Source organism: Chaetodon trifascialis, chromosome 24 (genome assembly GCF_039877785.1).
Source record: "Chaetodon trifascialis isolate fChaTrf1 chromosome 24, fChaTrf1.hap1, whole genome shotgun sequence".
Lineage (NCBI taxonomy): Eukaryota > Metazoa > Chordata > Actinopteri > Chaetodontiformes > Chaetodontidae > Chaetodon > Chaetodon trifascialis.
Window position 1 is genome coordinate 2,266,525 of NC_092079.1, and position 23,323 is coordinate 2,289,847.

General features: G+C 39.9%; 1 protein-coding gene across 2 annotated transcripts in view; it reads left to right on the forward strand.

Moving 5' to 3' along the window:
* Window positions 1-23,323, forward strand: part of nlgn4xa (neuroligin 4 X-linked a) — a 108,872-nt gene that overhangs the window by 13,467 nt on the left and 72,082 nt on the right. Inside the window, exon 3 of one of the 2 annotated variants that reach the window (XM_070994133.1) lies at window positions 14,709-14,771. The exons of the other annotated variant lie outside the window; for it this stretch is intronic. Coding sequence (XP_070850234.1) covers window positions 14,709-14,771 — 63 coding nt within the window. The remainder of the gene's footprint in view (window positions 1-14,708; window positions 14,772-23,323) is intronic. 2 annotated transcript variants of the gene reach the window in all.

Genomic DNA, 23,323 nt, shown 5'->3' on the forward strand with positions numbered 1-23,323 from the left:
GTTAAAAAGTGCAGGAGAGGGATAATCACACAATGTTGCATCAGTGCAGTTGGCATCTTGTCTGAAATGATTCGGTATTTCACCCCAAAGAAGCTCTGCCCCTAAGCTAAGTTACTGCTAATGCTTTTATTGTGGAGAAGCTATGAGAAAGGCAATGTGTTTGCAAAAAAAAAATCTGTTGGAAATTGAAAGTGTGTTCAGATTTCTATTACTCAATGCCAGAAGGGCAAAAGAGAACACCTCCAACCTTATGTAAAAACAAATGAAAACCATCAGTAGAAGTTTCTACATATGTGCTATATGCAAAAACACTAGTAAGTGTAGACTCGACTCAAGGGGTCTCCTCAATAGTAGATTCTGAATGTATACGGGCTGCAAACAGGAGCTCTTTTACATTTTACCAGCTTGAATCCCTCATTTTCAACTGTATATCTAATTTCTAATTTTCTTTCTTCCCTAATGCACTAATGAATGGATACCTTGTCCATGTTTGGAAGCCACCATACATTGGCTATATTGTACAGATCCACAGTATACTCACCTGTATTTCAGTTGTCCCTTTATTGCAGGATGTTTTGAGTTTCATTGACGGTAGCTTAACATCATTCGAGAAAAATGGAAAGATTAGAATGTATTGTTGAATAAATACAGCTTTTATCTTAAAAGGAGGAAGTGGTGATGTTGATGTGAGTGAGTAGTTGAGTGAGTGAGTATTGTTTTCTGTCTCTGCTTTTATAAGCCATGGTCCTCCTTTGTTTGGTTTGTTCTGGCTATTGTTTGAGAATACCAGTTTTAATTTGAGAATTTACGGTAGTTTTGATTGTTGCTGGAGAATCTATGTGAGTGCCTTATTTAAGTGAATGAATCTAATTGTTTGTGTGAGTGCTATTTGTCCTTTATTGGATGGCAGTTCTTCAGGTGTTGGTGCACACATCTTCAGTACAGTTTACTAAATATGTCACCAGTCATTATATTTGTGTCGGACAACTGTTCCTTGCGTTTAAGGTTGTTGTGAATTGTGAGCTGTGGGTTTCTTCATTTAATAACACAATAGAATCATACGGTGCATTAATCTAACCCACCTCAACCTTCTATATACTTCTTTAATGAGCTGTTAGTGAAATGACTTCCATAGATAGATCTGATGGGTTGTTTGTACCTCTTCAAGCAATCAACAGTTAATTGGAATTTCTCATTTTCATATTGTGTGTTATTTTTTTATTTATTTTAGGTCCAGGAAATTGCAGTGTCTTAAACGACATCCACCTTTTTGCCCCTATTATGGAAAATTTTCCAATGAGATGTGCCTAAATAAGGGTTAGGGTTAATCAGATTTTCTAATGGTCTATAAAACCTTACACAGAGGGGAAAATGCTGAGCAAAATTTCCCAGAGCTCCAAGGACCAAATTCATATCTCTTGATTTGTTCAGCCAATATATTCAGATTACTGCTATATAATTTATGTAAAGAAAAGCTGCAAATCATCACATTTGAGAAGCTGGAACCATGAAGCCTTTGCCATTCCTGCTTGAAAAAACTATTTAAATCAGGCATGTCCAACTATTCCATAAAGCAGTGATCCCCAACCCCCGGGCTGTGGACCGGTACCGGTCCATGGGTCATTCGGTACCGGGCCGCACAGAAAGAATAAATAACTTACATTATTTCCGTTTCATTTATTATCTGAGTCTGAACGATGCTTTATTTTGAAAAATGAGGTTTCTTTCTGGTACATCTCGGTCACATGACACATTGCCGCTGAAATCAGTCAAGCTAGCAAAATGAGCAAAAAACAGACATCGTTGGAAAGTTTCTTTGCGAAGGGAAAAAGGCCCAGTGAGGAGGTAGAGGATGAGCCTACGACTTCAAAGAGAAAGAAAGCTGCATTTAACAGACAGTACCAGGAGTCCTACTTAAAAAATGGATTTATCGCGACAGGTGATTCCCACGCACCAAGCCCGCTCTATATGTGGCGATCGACTCTCTAATGAGGCAATGAAGCCTTCAAAACTGCTTCGCCACTTGCAGACCAAGTACCCTGCATTAAAAGACAAGCCTTCGAAATTTTTTGAAAGAAAAAAGCGGGAACAGGAAGGACAGAAATGTTAAGGGCCAAAAATTACTAAGGGCCACCACATCAACAAATGCGAGTGCACTGAGAGCATCATACTTGGTGGCTAACCGTATTGCTAAGGATAAGAAGCCATTCACTGTTGGTGAAGAATTGATCCTGCCCGCCACTAAAGACATTTGTCGTGAACTTCTAGGAGAGGATGCGATTAAAAAGATAGCACAGGTGCCTCTGTTGGCTAGCGCCGTTACTCGGCGCATTGAGGAAATAGCAGAAGACATTGAGACACAATTGCGTTAAGGTGAGTTAGATTTTTCATGCACTTTTTTACTAATTTTTGTGGTGTATCTGTATCATATTTTGAAGGCATGTTTAAACGTTACCATAGCGACCAGAGAGCATTAGGGGGCAGAGCATCGATGTATAAAGAGAGCAGAGGGGCAGACGGTCGTATCATTTTATTTTGATGTATTTATCCGCCACACCTCAATGGCTGGTCCGTGAAAATATTGTTTGACATTAAACCGGTCCGCAAAAAAGGTTGGGGACCACTGCCATAAAGGGCCGAGTGGCTGAAGGTTTTCTTTCCAACCCAGCAGCAGCACACCAGACTTGACTCATTTCATCAGCTGATCTCAGTCTTCAGACAGCTGATTGGTCAGACTGCATCCTCTTGATTGGTTGGAGGAAAAACCTGCAGCCACACGGCCCTTTGTGGAATAGTTTGGACATGCCTGATGTAAATGATTAGATGATTATCAAAACTTTGCAGATAAACTTTCTCAGTCAACTAACTGATTAATCATAAGCTATATACAGTATGTTGCTTCAGTCGCACAGCCCAAAGTTAATGAAATGTTGAATGATTTGTATAATATCAGCAATATTTGCTCATTACAGTCTTTGATTTATTATTGTTGTTATGTGAATTCATCATACAGCGTGTCAAAAATACTGGCAAAAATATACTGCTGTTCAGCACGTCCACTAGGAATTTATCCATTTATCTAACAGGGTCCTGAAAGGTTTTCATCAGACCAGGCATTGTGAAACATGATGCACTACATTAGTCCAGGCAGCACTATGTCTCTAAGCTATTTTTAATGGATTTTTGAAAGCAATGCGAGGCAGTGTGTGCTTGGAGGTGAGGTAAACCTGTACGAAAACACACCACAGTGACTTCAGACTGTACATGAAAATCACCCAAAGTGGAGCTATGAAGTTTTCACCTAAAAATGTGAGGCTTGCTCAAGAACCTCAGCTTGGTAAATGAACCAAGCAGTATTTTGTAGATGTAAATAATGCACTGCGTTCAGTTTTTATATCACATTATTTCCCATTATTGCAAATAGAGAAACCAAAGGGTGAAGAGCGAGGGAGAAAAGAATCATAATAATGTGTCTCTCCACTCTGTGCTCAGCAGGGAGTGACATGTCTATCCCAGTTAGAGCTCCCCTCACTGCCCATCATCTTTATATCCCCTGAGTTGGTCTTTTCAGAAATCCGGTGTAATGTCAAAATATCCTGCCAGCCGAGGATCAGGGAGGGATTTATAGTTTTACTGCACCTCAAGTGGGTTGACAGATTAAGCGATGCCTATTCTTTGTCATCTGATTTGAAGTTGAAAGAGCAAATCCACTACGGCCTGCACTGAGCATGCTCAAATGACTGTATTGTCAGGGCCCTTTGGATTTCCTGCTGAATCCATTGGCCGAGCAGACAAGGTGCTGGCTGTCTGCAGCTGAAATCCCCAAGAGCGCTTTTCATTTGTGTGCATAAAGAGAGAAAGAGGCTATGAGGATATAGATGAAGTGGGGAAGTAGAGAGAGGCTAGTTTGGAGTGTGTGAGAGTGTTAAGGCAGTAAAGCTAGCTTTATCAGCCTCTGCAGTAGCTGTAGACTGACTGAGGAGGTGGCATGCAGCTGTATGAGGAAAGATGTTTCTTCGGGGGGGCTTTTTCAGAGGGGGAGACAATAGCATGGCTCACATCGTCTCCATTTGTTCATTGTTGACATCTCCAGTTTTACTGCTCAACACTCAGTATGACGTCAAAGCTGCCTATTCCCTTCATATGTCCTTCCACAGGCACAACCAACAGCTTAGTGTTTCAGTAGCATCCATGATGTTTTTCCAGGCTCCCAAAGCAGAAGACATTTTTGAACTGTTTGTGCAGCATTGAAGCCAGCTGTTCCTTAAATTAAAATAGTCTTGCCAGCACTTCATAGGGCAAAAATGAGGAGAGGTAAACCAAGGTAAACACAGAGGGAAAATGGCTGTAAGACTGCATTTTCTGAGTCACTGCTGTTCAGTTTTATTTACTCACATCTCCATGCCAAACACATCAAGTGATTATGTAATTTTATAGGGTGTAAAGTCAGCGCTTCCACCTACAGCCCAAATCTGTACTACGCTCAGTCACAACCTGCCTACAATGCTGTGGGAAATAAAAACAACTAACATCAACTTTAACATCATTTCATTTCTAGATTTTGTTACGATAAAAATGCTAATCATTTAGGAAAAAAGCACAGCTGTATAGTTGCTATAAACACGAGCATAATTTACATCCACACCATGGGTATGGAAGATTTATATGTATTTACTTTCAATACACCTATTTATATGTTAAATAACATTATTGACATTATTTGGCATTTTGTCTTTAATTACTGAATGCTTTATTTTTCATTGTGACCTGAACTTTCCAAGGCCTCATTAAAAGCTAATTACAACACAGAACATGCAAAGTTGTGCCAAGATGGTCCCACTAAGTATCTGTTTGTGCAGTTTCCTTCCTGTCCCTCCAGCTGGCTAGCCTACAGGAAAGTGTTTCAGTGTGAATGGCTGTCAGTAATACTTATCCCACCCCCCACACTATGATTGGACAATGAATTGTTTTTCATTTTAGCATGGCCAGCACATTTCAGTCTTTCCCTTTGGCATGGACGAGGAATCTCAGCAAGGCCCTTGCGCCACTTCATGAAAATGAATGACAGCGCTTAAATCTAGCATTAGTTGGTGTATACAGCTGTCTGCTGGATTCAATTTTAATGTTGCATGTAAAAATCAGTGTCAGAATGAAAACATTATTATTATTACTTTAATTAATCATTGATGCACTAATATACAACCTGGTGAGCAAAGTGGCTTAAATCAAACACACAGGAAGTGTTTCATGACCAACAGGCACAAGCTTGGTCGACAAAAAACACTAGATGCCTCCTCCAGCAATGACTTCATGCTCATTGAGGATCTTCAGTGATGTGTTTCTGATAATCCCTGATTTGACTGGAGAGTGTTCGCTGAGCTCAGACCTTCTGAATTGGAGGAGCACAGTGAGGCAGAGAGGATTCTAATGTGAAGGATGAGGACGCTGTAACACATAGTGCACTTAAGTAATCTGATTATTGTTGATTGTCTATATTAAGATGATTTCCGAGACACTAGTTTTCTGCTACAGATGCCAGTCCTGGGTAATGTTTCTGCCAGGAACTACAGCATTGTGTTCTCACACATTACCGATAATAAATTGCTACAGACAAAATGAAAACTCAATTTAAGTCCATCCTTACAGTTTCTTTCTAAATAGTGTCCTCTCTGTCCAGCTCCCATTAGGGCAGCTATTATATGAGTTGAAAAAAAGCTCCTAAATGCATCCAGGTTACCTGGAGTTATTACTAGTTGCATAGAAAGCCTTTAATTGATTTTGCTATATAATGTATTACAGTATGTGCTCATAGTAGTTTGAAATGGGGATTTTTTTTTTTTTTTTTCATGTGTTGCCTTTCGGGAGCTAAGCTCAAGAGACAGATAATCTAATTATATAATGCAATTATGTAAAAATTATTTGACAATTGAACATTGGTCAAAAATAAAGTAGTTCAGGATGTTTACACAGTTTCCAGTGTTTTTGTTAGACTGCCATTATTATGCAAAGAACAATAAAATATATAACATAGTTTCAGGTGTATTTATTTTTTGAAAAAGCTTCTAATTTCACAGTGACCACTCACTGGTGAAATCAAACCTCCGGGCTTCTTAGATAACAATTCCCTTTTGATACGCTTACACATTTCCTCTGGAATCTCTCTCTCTTTATTTTTCATTTGCACACAAAGTAAATGAGAAACTAATAAGACTTGTTTGTGTTTGTCATAGCTAGCAGCCTTCGATGGCTGGGGGGGGCAAAGCTTGTCCAATTGAACTTTTCAGCCCCTTCAAAATTCTCAGAATTCATTTTATTCTAAGTTAAAAATACAATGATGACAATATTAAAATGATAGCTAGGCTGGCATCAGGTCGGCTGACCGCCAAATCAGGTGAATTGGGTGTTCAAACAGCATTTATAATGAGAAAAAAATCATTGGCATCATAACTAGTATCATGGGAAAGAGTGGTTGGAGTACCTGGTTTCCTGTGTAGGACATTTTGTTCGTGTACCTATGTTGATTCCACTTTCACCATAAAGGGATACTGCAATTAAAAGCATGTGATTGGATCTAACAAAGGCTTTTATAAACAGCTTCCAAAGTGCATCTGATGTGCAAGGCCATCTGGAGGGAGATTAACACAGAATAACTGGGTAAAAATGGATACAACATGTCCTCCATTGTGGATATTTTGGCAGTTCTGGCAACAAATCAGTTGGCGTTGAGAGATAAGCTGGATGCATTCGGTATTATGTCAGAAGGGGAAGTGAATTCATCATAATATCGATAATATATATGTATTAAATTATGTTACATTAATAGAGAATAGACCACATGTTATCACTTAAATTGTAACATAGTGTGTATTGCACGGTTTGATTGCACACAATCTGGACTCACAATCAGTCAGACAGCACTAAATAATTTTCTTTCAAGTGTCCATTTACTGCTAGCATAGCTGTTATTAGCCTGATTCATTCTGTTTATGTCCAAAAGATGTCTACATTCTATTCACCAAAAACTGATAACTACAACACTGATGTCAAATTTATTTCCTATTTTTTCAAAACTGTCAGTTAAAATTTGCAGGGGTACGATATAATTTTAAAATATAACACTGTGGTAGACTGGTGAACAGCAGTGAAGAATAAACTATATAGACAGTGTAGTGACTTGATCTTTCGACGAAAACAAAAAAACCTAAGACACTCAGAGGCTGCTACTGGGAACTTGTAGTTGACACGTTGTCGGTGGCATTTCCAAAGAATCCAATGTCCATTCGTGTTCAAGACGTATTTATTTTACGGTCACCAATCCCATTGACAATACACTTGATTAATCTACACACACTTATCTTTCATAACTTGTATGCAAAATAAACAGAAAGGGCTCAAAGTTAGGCCACTAACGGTGGTCGAAAAACTGTGTGCCTCTCCCAGTCAGCAGCACCCTTGTCAAGCAATTAACTCTTCTTCTTCTTATAGATTACGTGAGCCATTGTCTACATGCGCCACCTACTGGGGCAACCAGGGACAACACACAACAAAAAATGGCTCTAACAGACAGTAATGTAATAAAGGTATATTTCTAAAGGGAACTGATGATGGACAGGTTACCTAATTTCAAATGGCCTTGATTTTGGAGTGGAGGTTAATTTTATAAGGATTAACAGCGTGCAGTTTTCATTTATGAGATCTTCAACCTGAATTCTCAACACAAAGTCAAATTGATCCCATCTTTGTCTGGCTGCAGGACATATGATCAAATGCTCAAATGTCCTTCAAGCCTTTGTGTGAGTCATGTCCAGATTCAAGATTTATGTCTAAAAATAAAATTATAGCCAGTCTGAGTCCTTTCAAAGAAGATGAAACATGCTGCGACCATTTGAAAAAAAATTGTCCTTTGTGAGCGCCCCCATTCCCAGTTGTTAGTTTTAAATTCAACATTTTCATTAACACCCAAGCTGGCCTTCCTGAGCTCACAGTGCCTCTGAAAGGAGCTGCCATTCTCTTTTGCCCACATTTTTCGCATGGGGGCTTATGGCAGTCGGTCATACGCAGAAAGAGGTGGAAATAAATGACTTCAAGCTGGGTCACGACATGGCAGAGAGAGGGAGAAGTGCTATCTGTGTCGTAAACTCCCCTTCTCTCTGTTTGCTCAATGCTGCATCAAAGGTGACAGATAAAACAACAACCAAGATGTGACATTTGGAGTGTAATCTTGTGGCATACAGTACTCGGTTGCCATCAGGATGTCTTCAAGGTAGCCTTGGTAAAATACAAGATGTCACATGGCACTGCTGATACAAATCAACATGGAAAATAATTAAAACACTTCCTCACCATTTTTCTTTAAGACTATGTTTAGTAATGTGATTGTCGTCAGCATACTTCTTACAAATTTTCTTCTTCTGTGGATTTTTTGCTCACATTCAACCCCGAAACCATTCTTTCCATCTATCGATATGTGCATGATGATATATGATACTACGATTAACTAACTACAAAAATAGATTGCATTAAATGGCATCATGTCACTGAGCTCTAATGTCCAAACCAACAGTAAATTCCATTTATATAGAGAGGAGCGTTATTGAAAATAGACTATAAATTGCTAGAATTACCCAGAAAATACAACAAAACTCAGAAAATTAAACAAAAAGCACTAGTTGGTACATTGTAAGTGGTTCATTAAGGTAGACGCAACCTGCCCTATAATGGAGTCCTCGTTAATTTAATTGCATTGTTGTGCATTTATGCACAGTTCATTAACTGGTAGACCTGGCCTGTGCGTGACTGCACCTGCTGACACCGGGCCAGTGAGCATTTACATGCATTTACATGCATTTACATCATTTACATGTACCTGTTGTCAGAAATGAAGACCTTTCCTTTGTAATTTGTTCCTGTAGCTCTAAATATGTATGTATGTATGTATGTATATATATATATATATATATATATATATATATAGAGAGAGAGAGAGAGAGAGAGAGAGAGAGAGAGAGAGAGAGAGAGAGTATATATGATCATAATATATGATCATATATGTATGATATATGTTTATATATATATCTGCTTTATCTCATAAGACTGCTTCTGATTGATCTTCAGAGTAAAAAAAACCCTAAAATCCCCTACATCCTTTCCAGACCTCTAACTCTATCAATACAATTCTTATGTCACAAGGTGTATAATTCTTTGTATATGCATTGCCTTTTTTGGTTTTGATAATATACTTTCAGTTGTTAGGTTTTAAAAACAGTCCCCATGACATTGTTTAAATCAGACCACTTTCAAAATGCTCAGTTTTGCACACTGATCAGCTGTACATAAACTAATTATTGTTGCACATCCTGTTTACAAGTCATTTGAAATTATATATATTAAATTCTATAGAGGTTCATTCAAGCCTAATGTATTTAGAACTTTGCACCTATGTACAGCATAAACTCCATTCAGATTTCAAAATTCTCAGTATTGCATACTAATCAACCGTCCTCACATTGACTGTGATGGAAGCCTGGTGTTTGATTCACTGCCATTGCATCTAAAGTACATCAGCAGTCAATACCTTAAGGTAAAGTTTTCAGATAAATTACAACAGAGGTGATTGTAAAATCATCAAAGATCAAGCCAATCAGCCTCCTTGCTTGTAACAAACGCGTGTATGATGTATAATGCAGCATAGTTTATAGACCAAACCCCTCATGAAATATGAATTTCATAAGGCTGAGGTTATGCTCATTCGTTTTTTTATGTGGGTATTCTCATTTATTAAGGCTTGCATGTATGTTGTGTGTATATGTGTAACAGCCTGAGCAGATGTGGATGTTCACGCTCAGCCGGGTTACACTGACATGGCACTAGCCCATGTTTATTCAGCTTACTCTCTCAGTAGACATCTATGCTGGGCAAACACGGCAACATCCCAGCTATGATGCCACATTATTTGCCTGTTGAGACCTATTCTCCACCATTAGCTGATCAGAGAATGCTGTAGCACACATCATGGAGATTGAAACACAAAGAGATGAGCAGATTATACATTCTGAATAGTGTAAGAGCTCAAGCACTATTGGGCAGCAAGGATAATGAGCCCCATTTTTTTTTTTTTTTTGCAAAAACTCCCATTTATATCATGCCTGCTTCATTTCACTGAAGCAGCACCTGCAGCAATATATACAGTATATCATATTTATCACATATCGTCGCTGTCCGATAAAAAACACGTATCTCCACTTTTAACGATTTTGACTTACCATTGGCTAAGGAATATTCACATTCTCCCCCAGCAACAGGTAGCATTGGGGATCCAAGTGACCAATGGAAAGACGTTTTATTACATCATATATTTAACATGTATCTCCATTGGGTGTCAGAAGTGTCCATCAATGCGCGTATCTCCCGTATGCGCGTATGTCAATCTATTGTATGACAACTGTGTTCAAGTTTTCGACTAGTCAACAGACATTCACGATTGTCATTTGCACGTAGTATTTCACATATTTTCGTTCTGTACAACTCAATCCTGAGGGCTAACCGCTAGCTAACCTTAGCCTGTATATCGGATGATTTGTCATGTCCGTAAACACAGACTGTATACCGTCAGTACTTGGCTGACTAGACTTATTATAGCATCTAACGCTAGGCTAATGTTGTCCTTGCATGATGCATGCATGCCAAATGTATCTGTTCAGGAGGAAACACTGCGCCGTTTCTTGTAACAAAGCATCTTAATAGCCCACCGATACACGTAGGCCGAAAGTAAAGTTTCTGCAGTAATTTGTGTGGTGCAGTGTTACGCAGGAACAGAGAAATTATGACAGGGGTTTAGATGATATCTTTGGGTAAATAACGTTAGGTTTTAAGCAAGGGATAGACGATAAACTCTGTGATTTCCTTGACCCGAGTCAGACTGATGCATGTGCGTTAATACAGTATTAGATGACTCTTCGCCTATATGGACTAATCTGATTTCAACACAAAATACTAAAAAAATCTTAGATTAGGGTAATGTGCTATGTGGAAATGTAGGATAGCCTGCTATCAATAGTTTACGGATTTAGTGGGACATGAACAGGAGACTCGAGGCTCGTAAACCGACATCATGACCGGACATCATTGGAACGCATTATTTAAAAAACACGTATGTCCAATGTCAGTCACAACAACGCACGTAAATCCAATTAAAATACTAAACAGGTTGCTAATCACCGTGTAACTATAGGTTTTCATTTCGAGTCCTTAGTGTGTCTAATTACTGTGTTTTGGGTTTAATTTGTAAGTTAATTAACGAGTAAAACACTTTTTTCATGCTCCTGAAAAAAACGAGTTTTGGAGATACGTGCTTTTTATCGGACAGCGACGATATAATATCTCCTGTTTTAAAGATACAGTCCATGGTTTTGTTAAAATGCCCCATTGTATTATCAAAATCATTACATTTTCTCTAAGCTCACTCCTGGTGTTTTGTAACTCAGTATAGTTCAGATATGAGCTGCGAGGAATCTTGTGCGTATTACCACAAAATCGAAATATATGTTTCAGTGAATGGTTCAACATTTTGGAAAATACACTTTCTTTCCACGAGTGAAGAGAAGATTGATATCAGTATCATGTCTGCGTGCTAAAGATGAAGGTCAAATTCGGACATAGTTAGCCTAGCTTAGTATAAAGAGTGGATGTGGGCAGAAACAGCTTGTCTGACAATCCAAAATTCCAAAATACACTTACTAGTACCTCAAAAGTTCATGTTTTAGGGCGTGTTGCTCTTTTTTGACAAACAACAGTAAGATGCAGTGACAGTACACAGCTTCCTAAAGTTACTAAAGTAACCCTAACCCCATCACAGTGAGGTTGCCTGGTTCTGTACCATGATGCCTGTACAGAAACCAAAACCAAAAACCTGTGCTCAGTGATCGAAATTAGCAAGCCGGCACACTTGCCAAACCATCCAATTTTTCTGGGAGGCTATTTTTCATCACGGTTTCCTCCCAGGGTGGCAATTCTCCTATATTTCCAGTGGTTTATGACTAATTTCCACACCTCCTTCTCCCTTTTTGTTTTCACAATCTGTAATCACTAATGCTGGCCTATCCTGTTTTCGTTGCTAGTGGAGTTTCAGGGTGATGGACTATGGGCGGAACCCTCCATGCATTGTGAGGTCTTTCATGTCTTGATATCAGTGGTATCTATCTTCTCCTGTGGCCTGCTTATTATTCCAGCTGGGTATCTGATGACTGGTAGGGCATACATGATGATGGCTTTAGTCTCATTCCCACCATACTGAGTTCTTTGTGGAGGTTATCAGTGTACTGCTAGCCTTGTATAGTGCCAAACACTCTAGTATCCTTGTGTGGAGCATTGAGTTGCAGGCCATGTTGTAGTCAATCCAGGCAGTGCTGTCGTTGCCCTGCCTAGTCTTGGGTGAGTGCTCTATTGGCCAGTACCTGGTGCTTCAACCCTCTGGTGTTATTTCCAGTGGCCCTCTGAGCTTTGCACATGTATTGACTCAAGTGGCTTCTCAACTTAGTTGCTATAATGCCTAAAAGGAGCTTCCATGTTGTGGAGAGGCAGGTTATCAGTCAGTAGTTTGGTGTTGTACCCTTGAGAGGATCCTGCATGATCAAGATGGTTCTATCTTGTGTTAGCCACTCTGGGTAGGTGCTTGTTAGCAGCTCACTCATTTGTGCTGCCAATTTGAGTGCTTTTAGCTTCTTCGGCCACAAGGAGTACTGTAGATCCTTGCTCTGTCTAGCTATATGCTCCTGACACTCATTGTAGGATGTCTGCCTTTGTGCAGTCTACTAGTTCGTGTTGTGGAAGGTTGCTGTGGTGTGCTGTTATGTCCACCAGTCACTTGGCATTAGTATTGTGTAATGCCTCTTTCTCCCATATGCCCTTCCAGTATTGATCTGGGTGGGTATGTCCTTGTGCTGTTATTCTCTTGCTACTGGGTATACACCCTGGATGGGTTTTTGGATAACAGGCCATTATTCTCTCTGTCTCTGCTTCTCTGGTTCAGCCTACCAGCTTTAACTGGGATCTTTGTTTGGCAGCCTCTAGGGCCTCTTGTTTACTTCTTTTCCATTCTGGACCTGTCTCTCATAACACCCCTCTGTATTCCAGTTGGCCAACTAACCTCCAGCTGGGCTTTCTTGATCTTGGTTTCCAACCTTCATTCTTGGTCTTACACTGAAGTATCTCCTGGACTACTGCTGCAGTGACATATGTGAGTTCACTGGTTTCTGTGATGGTCATTGTGGGTATAGTAAGTAGGGCTGTGTTGACAACTGCAAGTGTCACATCCAATGGTATTTTTTTCAATAAATTGGGGGAGTTGCATACAGGGATTGTCGTCTGGGCACAATTTTCAGCCTTAGCTCAGTAGATGCAGCTGTCATGATTGGTGGAGGGGAATCATCTAGTTCTTTCACAGTGCTCTACTCTACTGGGATCAGCTCCATCTCTTCATGCTGTTCCCATTGTGTTTGAGCCTCTCAATCTCTAGCTGTGATAGTATCTTCCTTGTATTGAATTTATAGCACTGAGCCAACAGCTGCTTCATGGTCAGTGATCAAGAGGAGCCGACCCTCTGCCACGGTCATTTCTGTCTCTCAATGATGTTCAGTAGTGTACCCATTCTGTATCTCAGTCTTTAGCTGTGATAGTAGTTTTCCTCTATTGATGTTATAGCAGAAACATTAGTCATTATAAAAACACAACAAATGAAAAATTATATGATTAACCTTGTCTTGGCCCATCTTGCAGTACCCATCTTGTGGATCAATGGCCTGTTGTGATACAGAGAATGTATATTGCTTTAAACAAACATTCTTGATTTCTTATTTGTTGTATGTATTTTGTTTTTTTACCAGTTATTTCTTTCATAACCTTCTGGACTTTTTCCTTGTACTGCTGAAATATATTACATGCATAAATTCATAACTTGCTTTTACAGTACATAGTGTTAATTAAACAGATTAAACAAACCAAACATACATTAATGTGGTATGTGCTGTCCACACCAAGAATGATAACAATAACAATAACTATATATATATATATACTGTATGTCCTTTTTAAAATTGTTCTAACTCAAGTGGATGGTGATGCTGGTGGTATCAATCTAACTGACCATGGCAAGAAAGCAAATAAGCATATTTTCCAAAGCGTAGAACAATTCTTTTAATTGAAGTGAGATGAGAAGATTCATATCATGTTTATGTGTTAAATGCAAGCTTTCAGGACTATGACTGTCAAATGTGATTTTAGTGTTTTTCAACTCATGAACCCTTCTTCGGTGATCATCACATTCCTGAGAAACATAAGGTCACTCTATGTCTGACTGATTCGCCTGCTTTGATGCACACAGACTGTTCAGTTAATGAGGGTATGTATCACAACAGTATGGCAGATCTGTTTCAGCTGATGAAACTGTTTGGTCACAAATTGCTGTTTTGGCCCTGCCAGGCTGCTGTTGCGCTCCTATTTATTCAAAGACTCTTCATCAGATCACAGCCTGTTCAGCTCACTATGGGTTTATTCCCACTTGTTTTTCCTCTTACACAGCACCCAACCTTTTTCATGCATTTTTACGTCAGATTTTTCTTTTTTTTTTTTTGCCCTGATTTTTTTTTTCCCTTTTTCTCTTTTTTTTGCTTTTCGAATGTCTCCCCTTATTCTACTTTTCTCCTCAACACTAGGAGCCAACTCAAACAAGGCGCAAGGCGCAGATTTCAACAGTAATGATGGTGACGGTGATGAAGGTATTTTCTATCCTTTTCCCCTTTTTGACCAGCAAATAAAAGCTTGACACTTGTGCATGACAGCAAAGCTGCAGACCTCTTTTTTGATCAGTTTCTTTTGACCCCTTTCCTCCCCCATGCTTTTTTACTTCCCTTTAAGTGCGTCTGAGTGCACTCCTCTCAGCTCTTTATTTTTGTATCAACCTCTTTCCTTTTTGGAGTCATGTAAATCAGAGGATCTTGTCTGAGGTGAGAGGGCACCTCTGAACAGGAAGGAGGTCCCAGTAATCCTTTTCTCACCTGTCATTGCCAACTCAGATGTGATCTGAATTTGGCTCTGCATGTTATTTTGCCTCCTCTGATGAATTAAATTTTTAAAACAATCATGTCCCTCTTTTCTCTTTCTACATTTCCTTTTTTCTTCTCCCATTGCTCGGTGAAGCATGAGCACTAACCCATGTTGTTTTGACAGTGCAAATTTGTTCATCAGTGGCTTGGAGAAAATCTCTGCCACATGTTTTCTTTTCTTTTTCTTTTTTTTTCTATTAACGGCTTGTTTCTATGCATGATAATAACCAAATGGTGCATATTTTTTGTTCACTGTTTTGGGTAGTCTGTGGGGACTGCTGACTGAAGGTGAAAAAGCCAGAGGAGATATTTCCGTCAAAGGGCACCATTTGTCTTCTGCGAGAAAGACATGGAAGTGCCGGAGAAAGCAGTGGCATTTCTGAATCACATTATTATGGGCAGTTGTTCAGTTTTTACAGATATTGCTCTACAGAGTGATATTTGACATAATCCTCACCATTCATTCTTCTGCACGAGTAAGCACTGGCCAGGCAGCTCTGTGAGTTATCTGTGTGGACCAAGAACCAGTCTGTAAAACTCATGTCTGATGATGATAGATTCAAAGTACCTGATAGGGAGGATTTGACTTCAGCTGTGAATAAATCAAACCAAAATATATTTCTTCACTGGGCCCCTCAACTAAGTTTTCCTCAAGATGGACATATTTACTGTATGAGCTCTGAAATGATCAATGGCCTTTAAAGCAGGGGTGCTGCAGCTGTCCACCTTGCATCTCCACCATGTTATTTCTTGGACTAAAATCATGTTTTCTCAGGTGTGTGCTGCATGTCACCATCTGGTTGCGTTTCTGTCCTTATTGCACATGCACTAACGGGAAGGCAAGTAATGCAAGGGTGAAATCTTCAGTCAGACATTAGGGGGGGCACCAGCCAGGTTGGGAGGTTAGTTGACCCTTCAAATAAATAATTTAAATGAGAAATCCCTATAAAATGATTTACATTTATTCAAGGTTAAGGTAATTAACAGCCATTGGCACACTGAAATGAAGCACTCATCTCCTATATGTGTCCAGATACATTCACACCTGGTACAAAGTACATGATTTCGTAAAGATGACCAAAATATCTATCTTAATTTTTAGCTTTGATTTTTTAAAATCAGTAGCTACATGTTAGGTATGCAGTAAAACAGAACACACATCCAGACAGCAATTGACCATGTGCCAGAGGTAATGTGCACCCTGGTCCACACACACTTTGCTAACCTGGTCAGTTCACAGCAAGACAGTTTAGTGATAAATCAACGACAGACCCAACTTTCTAACAGCAACAATCTGTTTTATATTTCACATAAATTATCCTGTGTTTTAATTCAGTTCACTTAAATTTATTTATATTGAACACAATATGACACTTTCCATATAGAGCAGGTCTAGACCATACAGAGACCAAACAGTTCTCCAATTAGAAAAACTTGGTGAAGTTGGAAGAACTTCCTTTCAACAGACGGAAAGCTCAAACAGAGCAAGGCTCTGGGTGGGTGGCCATCTGCCTTGACTACTTTTTTTTTGCCTTTGTTGAACAGAACAGTTCTAGAGAGATAGGGAAGAGAGGGGAAGACACACAGCAAAGGGCCCTAGGTTGGAATTGAACCTGTGCCACTGCTGAGGCCTGTGAGTGATGAACTGGTGCAAAACAGTGATCTTTGGGTCAAATTTCCATATTTCATTTACCGGAGGGCATCACCCCCCTCAGTCGTGATTACAGGATTGAAATAATGATGAAAGATATAATAAAGTGATAAATAAGTACAGATAAAGTGATACAAGATAAGTGTTACTGGATGTCGATTAGGTGAATTAACCACAGTTCATGCATTTGTAAAAAGAAATATTAATAAACAATCGAAGAGTGAACAGAGAGTTGTGGTCTTGTGTTCAGTTTTGTTGAATTTTATGTTCAGTGAATGATAAGTTAATAAATCAAATCTGCATTTGGCTAAATTTACCTCAGTATTCAACTGAGTTGTATCAATTGTATTCAGCATTACATAAATGGATTTGTCTATACAATTTAGTGACTAAAAGACATTTTTTTTTAAGTAAATGTTTTGCTCTACAATTTTGCAGCATCAGAATATCACTCCATCTCTGAGAATGATGATCTCAAATCAGTCTTAAACTGAACTGCTCTGACTGAAGAACACTGCTCTTATAATGAGCTGCTGCAGTGGTCGATGTGGTGCTAATCAAATGCAAATTGACCCATTACATATGTAAATGTAGCCCTTGATGTTTTTTTGCCAGTGCCATATTGAAAATTGATGTAGTAAAAGATCAGTCCAGGGTTCTTTTATATACATTTCTTGTCAACAGATCCCACAAAAATAACCAAACCAACAATGTGATAATCCATCTCTCAATACTGTCAGCCTTCCTTCCTTGTCTGTGCCCATTGATTCCTACTGAAGATGTAAATCTTTAAAAACACCTCAGGAATATATAATATAGTTTTTATAAAGGACTCAGTAATTTCCTAAAACAGGTGGTCACTGTAGTTTTTAACAATCACCACTCAAACAGGAGCAAATAGTGTATTTTATAGGGAATATTATCAGTGGCAGATGAATCCATATTTGGTGCTCTTTTGAGTGTTTCTGGCAGTAGGACATTGTGTTTGAGATTGAATCAAAAGAAACTACAGTGTATGTGTTCATGGTAATGGAATAAAATGTCAACCACTGCAACAATGTGGCACACTGATGTGTTTCTTCTAGTTTTTGGACAACACTGCTCTACGGCAGGTCTATACAAACCTGTCACATCCATCAGCTTCTTACCTGCTGCTGCTCCCGCTCTCATCTGCTCACCTGTTCAGCCAGCACTCTTCACCAGTCAGCCATGCCCACCTGCTCAATCACCTGTCACATACCTGGGGCTCATCACCAATCAGTGCAATACTTAAGCGGCTCTCACTCGCTCATTGCCAGATTGTTCTTCGCCTTCATGCAAGATTCTCCAGCATTTATCCTTGGATGGATTTCCCAGTAATGACCCAGCCTGCCTTTGACCTCGCCTGTTCTCCTGCCCCCTGGTAACTACTGCAGCTTTGTGACTCTGACTATGTCTTTTGTCTTGCCCTCCCTGAATCTGAGACTTTGCTCTTTAGCATACCAAACAAACCCTGAAGCCATTGTTCACTCCGAGTGGAGGATCAAGCCAGCTTCTATCAAGGTGCTGCTATTGGATCCTGGTAATACCCCCTACACAAACCTATGTGTTGGTCAAGCTTGGAAAGTGTAGTGAGCTGAGCAACCAGTTACTCTACATTAAATGAAGCTTCACTGCACCAAAGCTACCCCAAGAGAAATGCAGCAAGCTAAGCAGATAGGACATTCAGTCGCTAATTAAACAATATACAGTGCTATTTGCTCTCACTGTTCCAAAACCAATATGGCAACAAAAAAGAAAAAAACATCTGCTCCACAAAATAGCAAAAAACAGGTGTCGAGAGAGAGAGATTGTGTGTGTGTTCATCTGTATGTGTGCACACACACCTGTGCTTGTATGGGTATGCTTAATGTAGACTTGGGCACATTTGCAGGACTAATTGTCAAAATTTAATAACTCAACTCAAACCACTGTAAAAAAAAAAAAAAAAACCTGTCTCCTTCGGGATCAATTTCTCTCTGAGACATCAGCCCAAAGATTGGTGTGTGATTTTACCACCATATGTAAGTGCTTCTGTTGGCCACACACACACACACACACACACACACACACACACACACACACACACACACACACACACACACACACACACACACACAACCATGTATGGTGTTGGATTCATTTACTGATTCTTAACAGGTTTATTTCAGACTGCAGTAAAATCCTCTGCTGTGTTCGAGCTTTAGGAATGCTTGGGGAAATGCAGCTTTTGTGGATGCGACCACACTATTTGGTCAACAGCACCACCACACTACTAAGAAATGTGGTTAAAATAGCAACATTGCTACTTTTAATGTCGCTACTGCCCAACACTGACAATGACTAGCATAAGCATGTTTGGAACTAAGAGATCAGGCAGGTAAAGTTAAAAGTTAAGCTTTAAGCGTTTGAGGATGGGCTGGTATATACTGTCTACAGTAAGGATAATGAGGAAGTGTGTGCGTGTGCAGATGGGCAGGGGAGGTCAGGTTCAGGAGAACAAGCTGTAGACACATCTTTTCACCTCAGAAGGTTGTTATGTAGGATGTTTAAGCAAACCGTTCCCCATTTGCCCATCCAGCAGACACAAAGCAACATTAGAGGAGACTGAACCAAAACACAAAAGCTTAAACCAAAGCATGAGCTTGGTGCCATTTTAATGCTTTGTTTTATGACCAGGGGCCCGTTGCACAAAAGTGGGATTAAGACATCCAGGATAAGTGACTGAGCTGAGTTCAACTAATCCAAAACATGAGCGTCCAGGCTTAATCGATTGCACAAAGACCAAGCCAGGATGAGCAGACACGGATTCAACAAGCCAGGTGAAATGTATCCTGGATAAGTATGTGCACGCGGCTTCCTCAAATAGACCCCGCCATTGATCAATAATTCACCGATTCATCATGGCAACTAGAGAGGCGTACTTTTCCCCGTTGGAGGCATAAGTCCTCATGGAGGCTTGCGAGGAGGTGAAGGACCAAATTAAAAAGAAAGGCAACACCGCCACAGTTATAAAACAACGAGAGAAAGCGCACAAATACCCACTCACTGCTCCGCTGAAACCACAATTACAATCCAAATAGTTGATTAACATCTCCGAAAATGTAGTTGTACTCTGATTATGAATCAGTTGAAACTGTAAGTGAAATTGTGTAAATGTAACTCCATCACACTGCCTTGTTATACCATGGTCTGGGTGAATACTCGATTCTGATTGGCTGCAGGGTGTCTGTTAAAAAGTTTTATAGGACAACTATAAAAAAGTTCTGGTCAAATAGCCTGATTGTTCTAAATTAGTTTATTTATCACAACGGCAAGACATTCATGAACAACGGCAATGTTGCATTTAATTTTAAATAGTTTGTCACCTGTCTTTCTGTCTTGCTTACCTTACTTACTTGCTTGATACAGAGTGCATGGTGGATAATATTTATAAAAACGATTTAGGATAGACTTACTTGCTTGATACACATTTAATGATCAGAGTGAATGGTGGATAATATTTCTTGCAATAAAAACGATTTAGGAAACTATCTGTGGACTTTGATTCTTTGAAACAAAATTTCGCATCATCCTCTGGACACACACAAGCGGCAAGAGGTGCACTTGCCCTCTGAAATGATACTTTGTATCACGTAACATAACGTTAAGCAATCATCTCACTTCCCTCCACTGATTAGGCCTAATGTAACGGCTGCGGCCAACTGAGCTGCAGGTTCTGTGGCCAGAGCCAGTTACCTTGGCAACGTGTCAAAACGAGAGATATTAAATAGTCCACTTCTTGTGGAAAAACTTACGATTTTAACGGTAAAAAACAACAATAATGTATTAATAATTGATTTAATATTTATTTCTTTCGTAAGTGACCATGGTATAAGCGGGATAATGCCCTTCGAGGTGTCCATTATTAGAAATGAATGGACGCGGAGGCGTGAACTGTCCAACGCGAAGCGGTTGCTTCCGTACGTATAATATGCTTTGATTCCGTGCTTTCTATCTTGTAGAGTCACTGTGTGACTTCAGTTTGGAAAGGAACTGATGCTTTGATTTATCCTTATTCAATAAAGGATCATGTTACTCTTTGATGTGTATTTATATTTATATTGGATGTGTATTTTATATATAGTCTATGGGAAACTGTCTATCTGATGATTGCAACACATCTGAAATCATCATTTATCCGCAATGATTGAAATTAATTAAAATCGAAATTAATGACGCTTATGTTTTGTGTTAATGTTTAAATAATGACCGTGGATCTAGTTGAATGTGATAACAATGTGTAGTGGGCCGTGGAATAACTGTTGGTTTCCGTTTGTGATGACTGCTGACTGAGATAAGGGATGAGATTAAATAGATCCTGGAACTCAGCCTGGTCCGGAGCAGGCTAGCTCCACAAAATAAATCTCCATGGTAACTTATCCCATAACATATCCCACTTTCCGCTATCCTGCTTTTGTGCAACCGGATCACGGATAAGTTGAGCCAGGATAACCAACATATCCCGGCTTAATCCCTTATCCTAGATTTGTGCAACGGGCCCCTGGATTACTTTGCGTCAAAAAAGAAGTAGTGGGAGTAATTCTTTAGTGTCGAAGTGTCCTTAAAGCAAGACACTGAACCCCAAATCCCTCAAATGGGATAAAGGATGCATGTCACTTTGGTTAAATGGTCTGCCAAATAAATGCAATTAAGAAATACACTAATGTTTAAAAATTTGGCTCACCATCACATGTTGTGTAGTTTACCTCAAATTACAAGGACCAGATCTTTAGGAAATGGTATCGTGTTGTTAAAACAGATTAAAAAATGGCTGGTGTGGGGAAAAAAAAAAATTTTCACCTTAGAATTTAAAGAAGAAACCAGTGCCATTGTTCATGTATGAAGAAGTGTTCCTACTCAGACATTACTGTCTCAGTTTTAATGTTAGAAAGAAAATGTCACAAGTGCCAGCTGTTGATGATCTTAATGTCTACTACAGGAAAAACACAAGCACTTGCACACTTAGAAAAAAAAAAGATTTCTATATGGCGAAAGGTGGGGACAAAAAATGTCCTCGGGCACTATCTTGCCTTGCCTGTGCTTTCAGGAGAGCATGCAGGATCGATGCACTCTTACAGTTTGAACATCTGCAGTGGCAATGAATTACTCCTGTTGATCCCCTGTAGTTCTACCTATACCTCACCGGCTGCTGCAGAGAAACCTCAGAGCACTGCAGACAACCCATCTCAGATGTTACATGTTGTACCCTCCCACACATTTCTTTAAGTTTACTCCTTACAATTCAATGAGCTTTCTTTCAGAGGTGCCCGGCTTGAGAGCACAACTTGAATCAAATGTGCCCTCAATTCTAATTATTCAATTATCTCCCCAGAACAAGAAGGGCATTATTAGAATTGCCTTTTGAGATGTTACTGTAATTACTTTCCTCCTTTTGAAAAGAGACACTGTGGAAATAACATTATGGCAAGTTCAAAGAACAGAAGCTGCACATGTACAGTAGTCTGTACATACACTCTGTGTATATTCCCATAGAAAAAATGTGGAGTGCATATATATATATATGTGTGTGTGTGTGTGTGTGTGTGTGTGTGTGTGTGTGTGTGTGTGTGTGTGTGTGTGTGTGTGTAATTGACATATGTACTATATATCAATGTATTTCTCCCACCAATATTTGAAGCATGGAAACTCACATATATCCACTCAACACCATGGCAGCTGAGAACTGTGAATTCTAATTGGCTGGCAGGTGTTGATTAATTTTGAGTCAGAGAGAGCGAGAGAGAGAGCATGAGAGAGACAAGGAGTGTGAGAATATGGACAGAAGACTGGGCGTGATATTAAAAACTTGCTTTGATCATGAAGCCTTATGTTACTGTACAGGTCTGTGTTTTATCAGTGACAAGTATCTCCCAGATATTCATGTTTAGGCTTTATCTCCTCTATGAAATGTCTTTATCTTGACTGTGCTGCTTTAGTATAAACTGAACCGGTTATGGATCATATCTCTAGCTTGTGCCCAGATGCTGTCTCTGTATGTAAATCTTAAATATAATTCATATTGCACATACCTACTAATACCTAATGTAGCACTCTATGTTAATAATATTTATCCATCCATCCATCCATCCATTATCTTCCGCTTATCCGGGGCCGGGTTGCGGGGGGAGCAGTCTGAGCAGGGACGCCCAGACTTCCCTCTCCCCGGACACTTCCTCCAACTCTTCCGGGGGGATCCCGAGGCGTTCCCAGGCCAGCCGAGTGACGTAGTCACCCCAGCGTGTCCTGGGTCTTCCCCGGGGCCTCCTCCCGGTGGGACATGCCTGGAACACCTCCCTAGGGAGGCGTCCAGGGGGCATCCGATAGAGATGCCCGAGCCACCTCAGCTGACTCCTCTCGATGCGGAGGAGCAGCGACTCTACTCTGAGCTCCTCCCGGGTGACAGAGCTCCTCACCCTATCTCTAAGGGAGCGCTCCGCCACCCTGCGGAGGAAACTCATTTCAGCCGCTTGTATCCGGGACCTCGTTCTTTCGGTCATGACCCAAAGTTCATGAC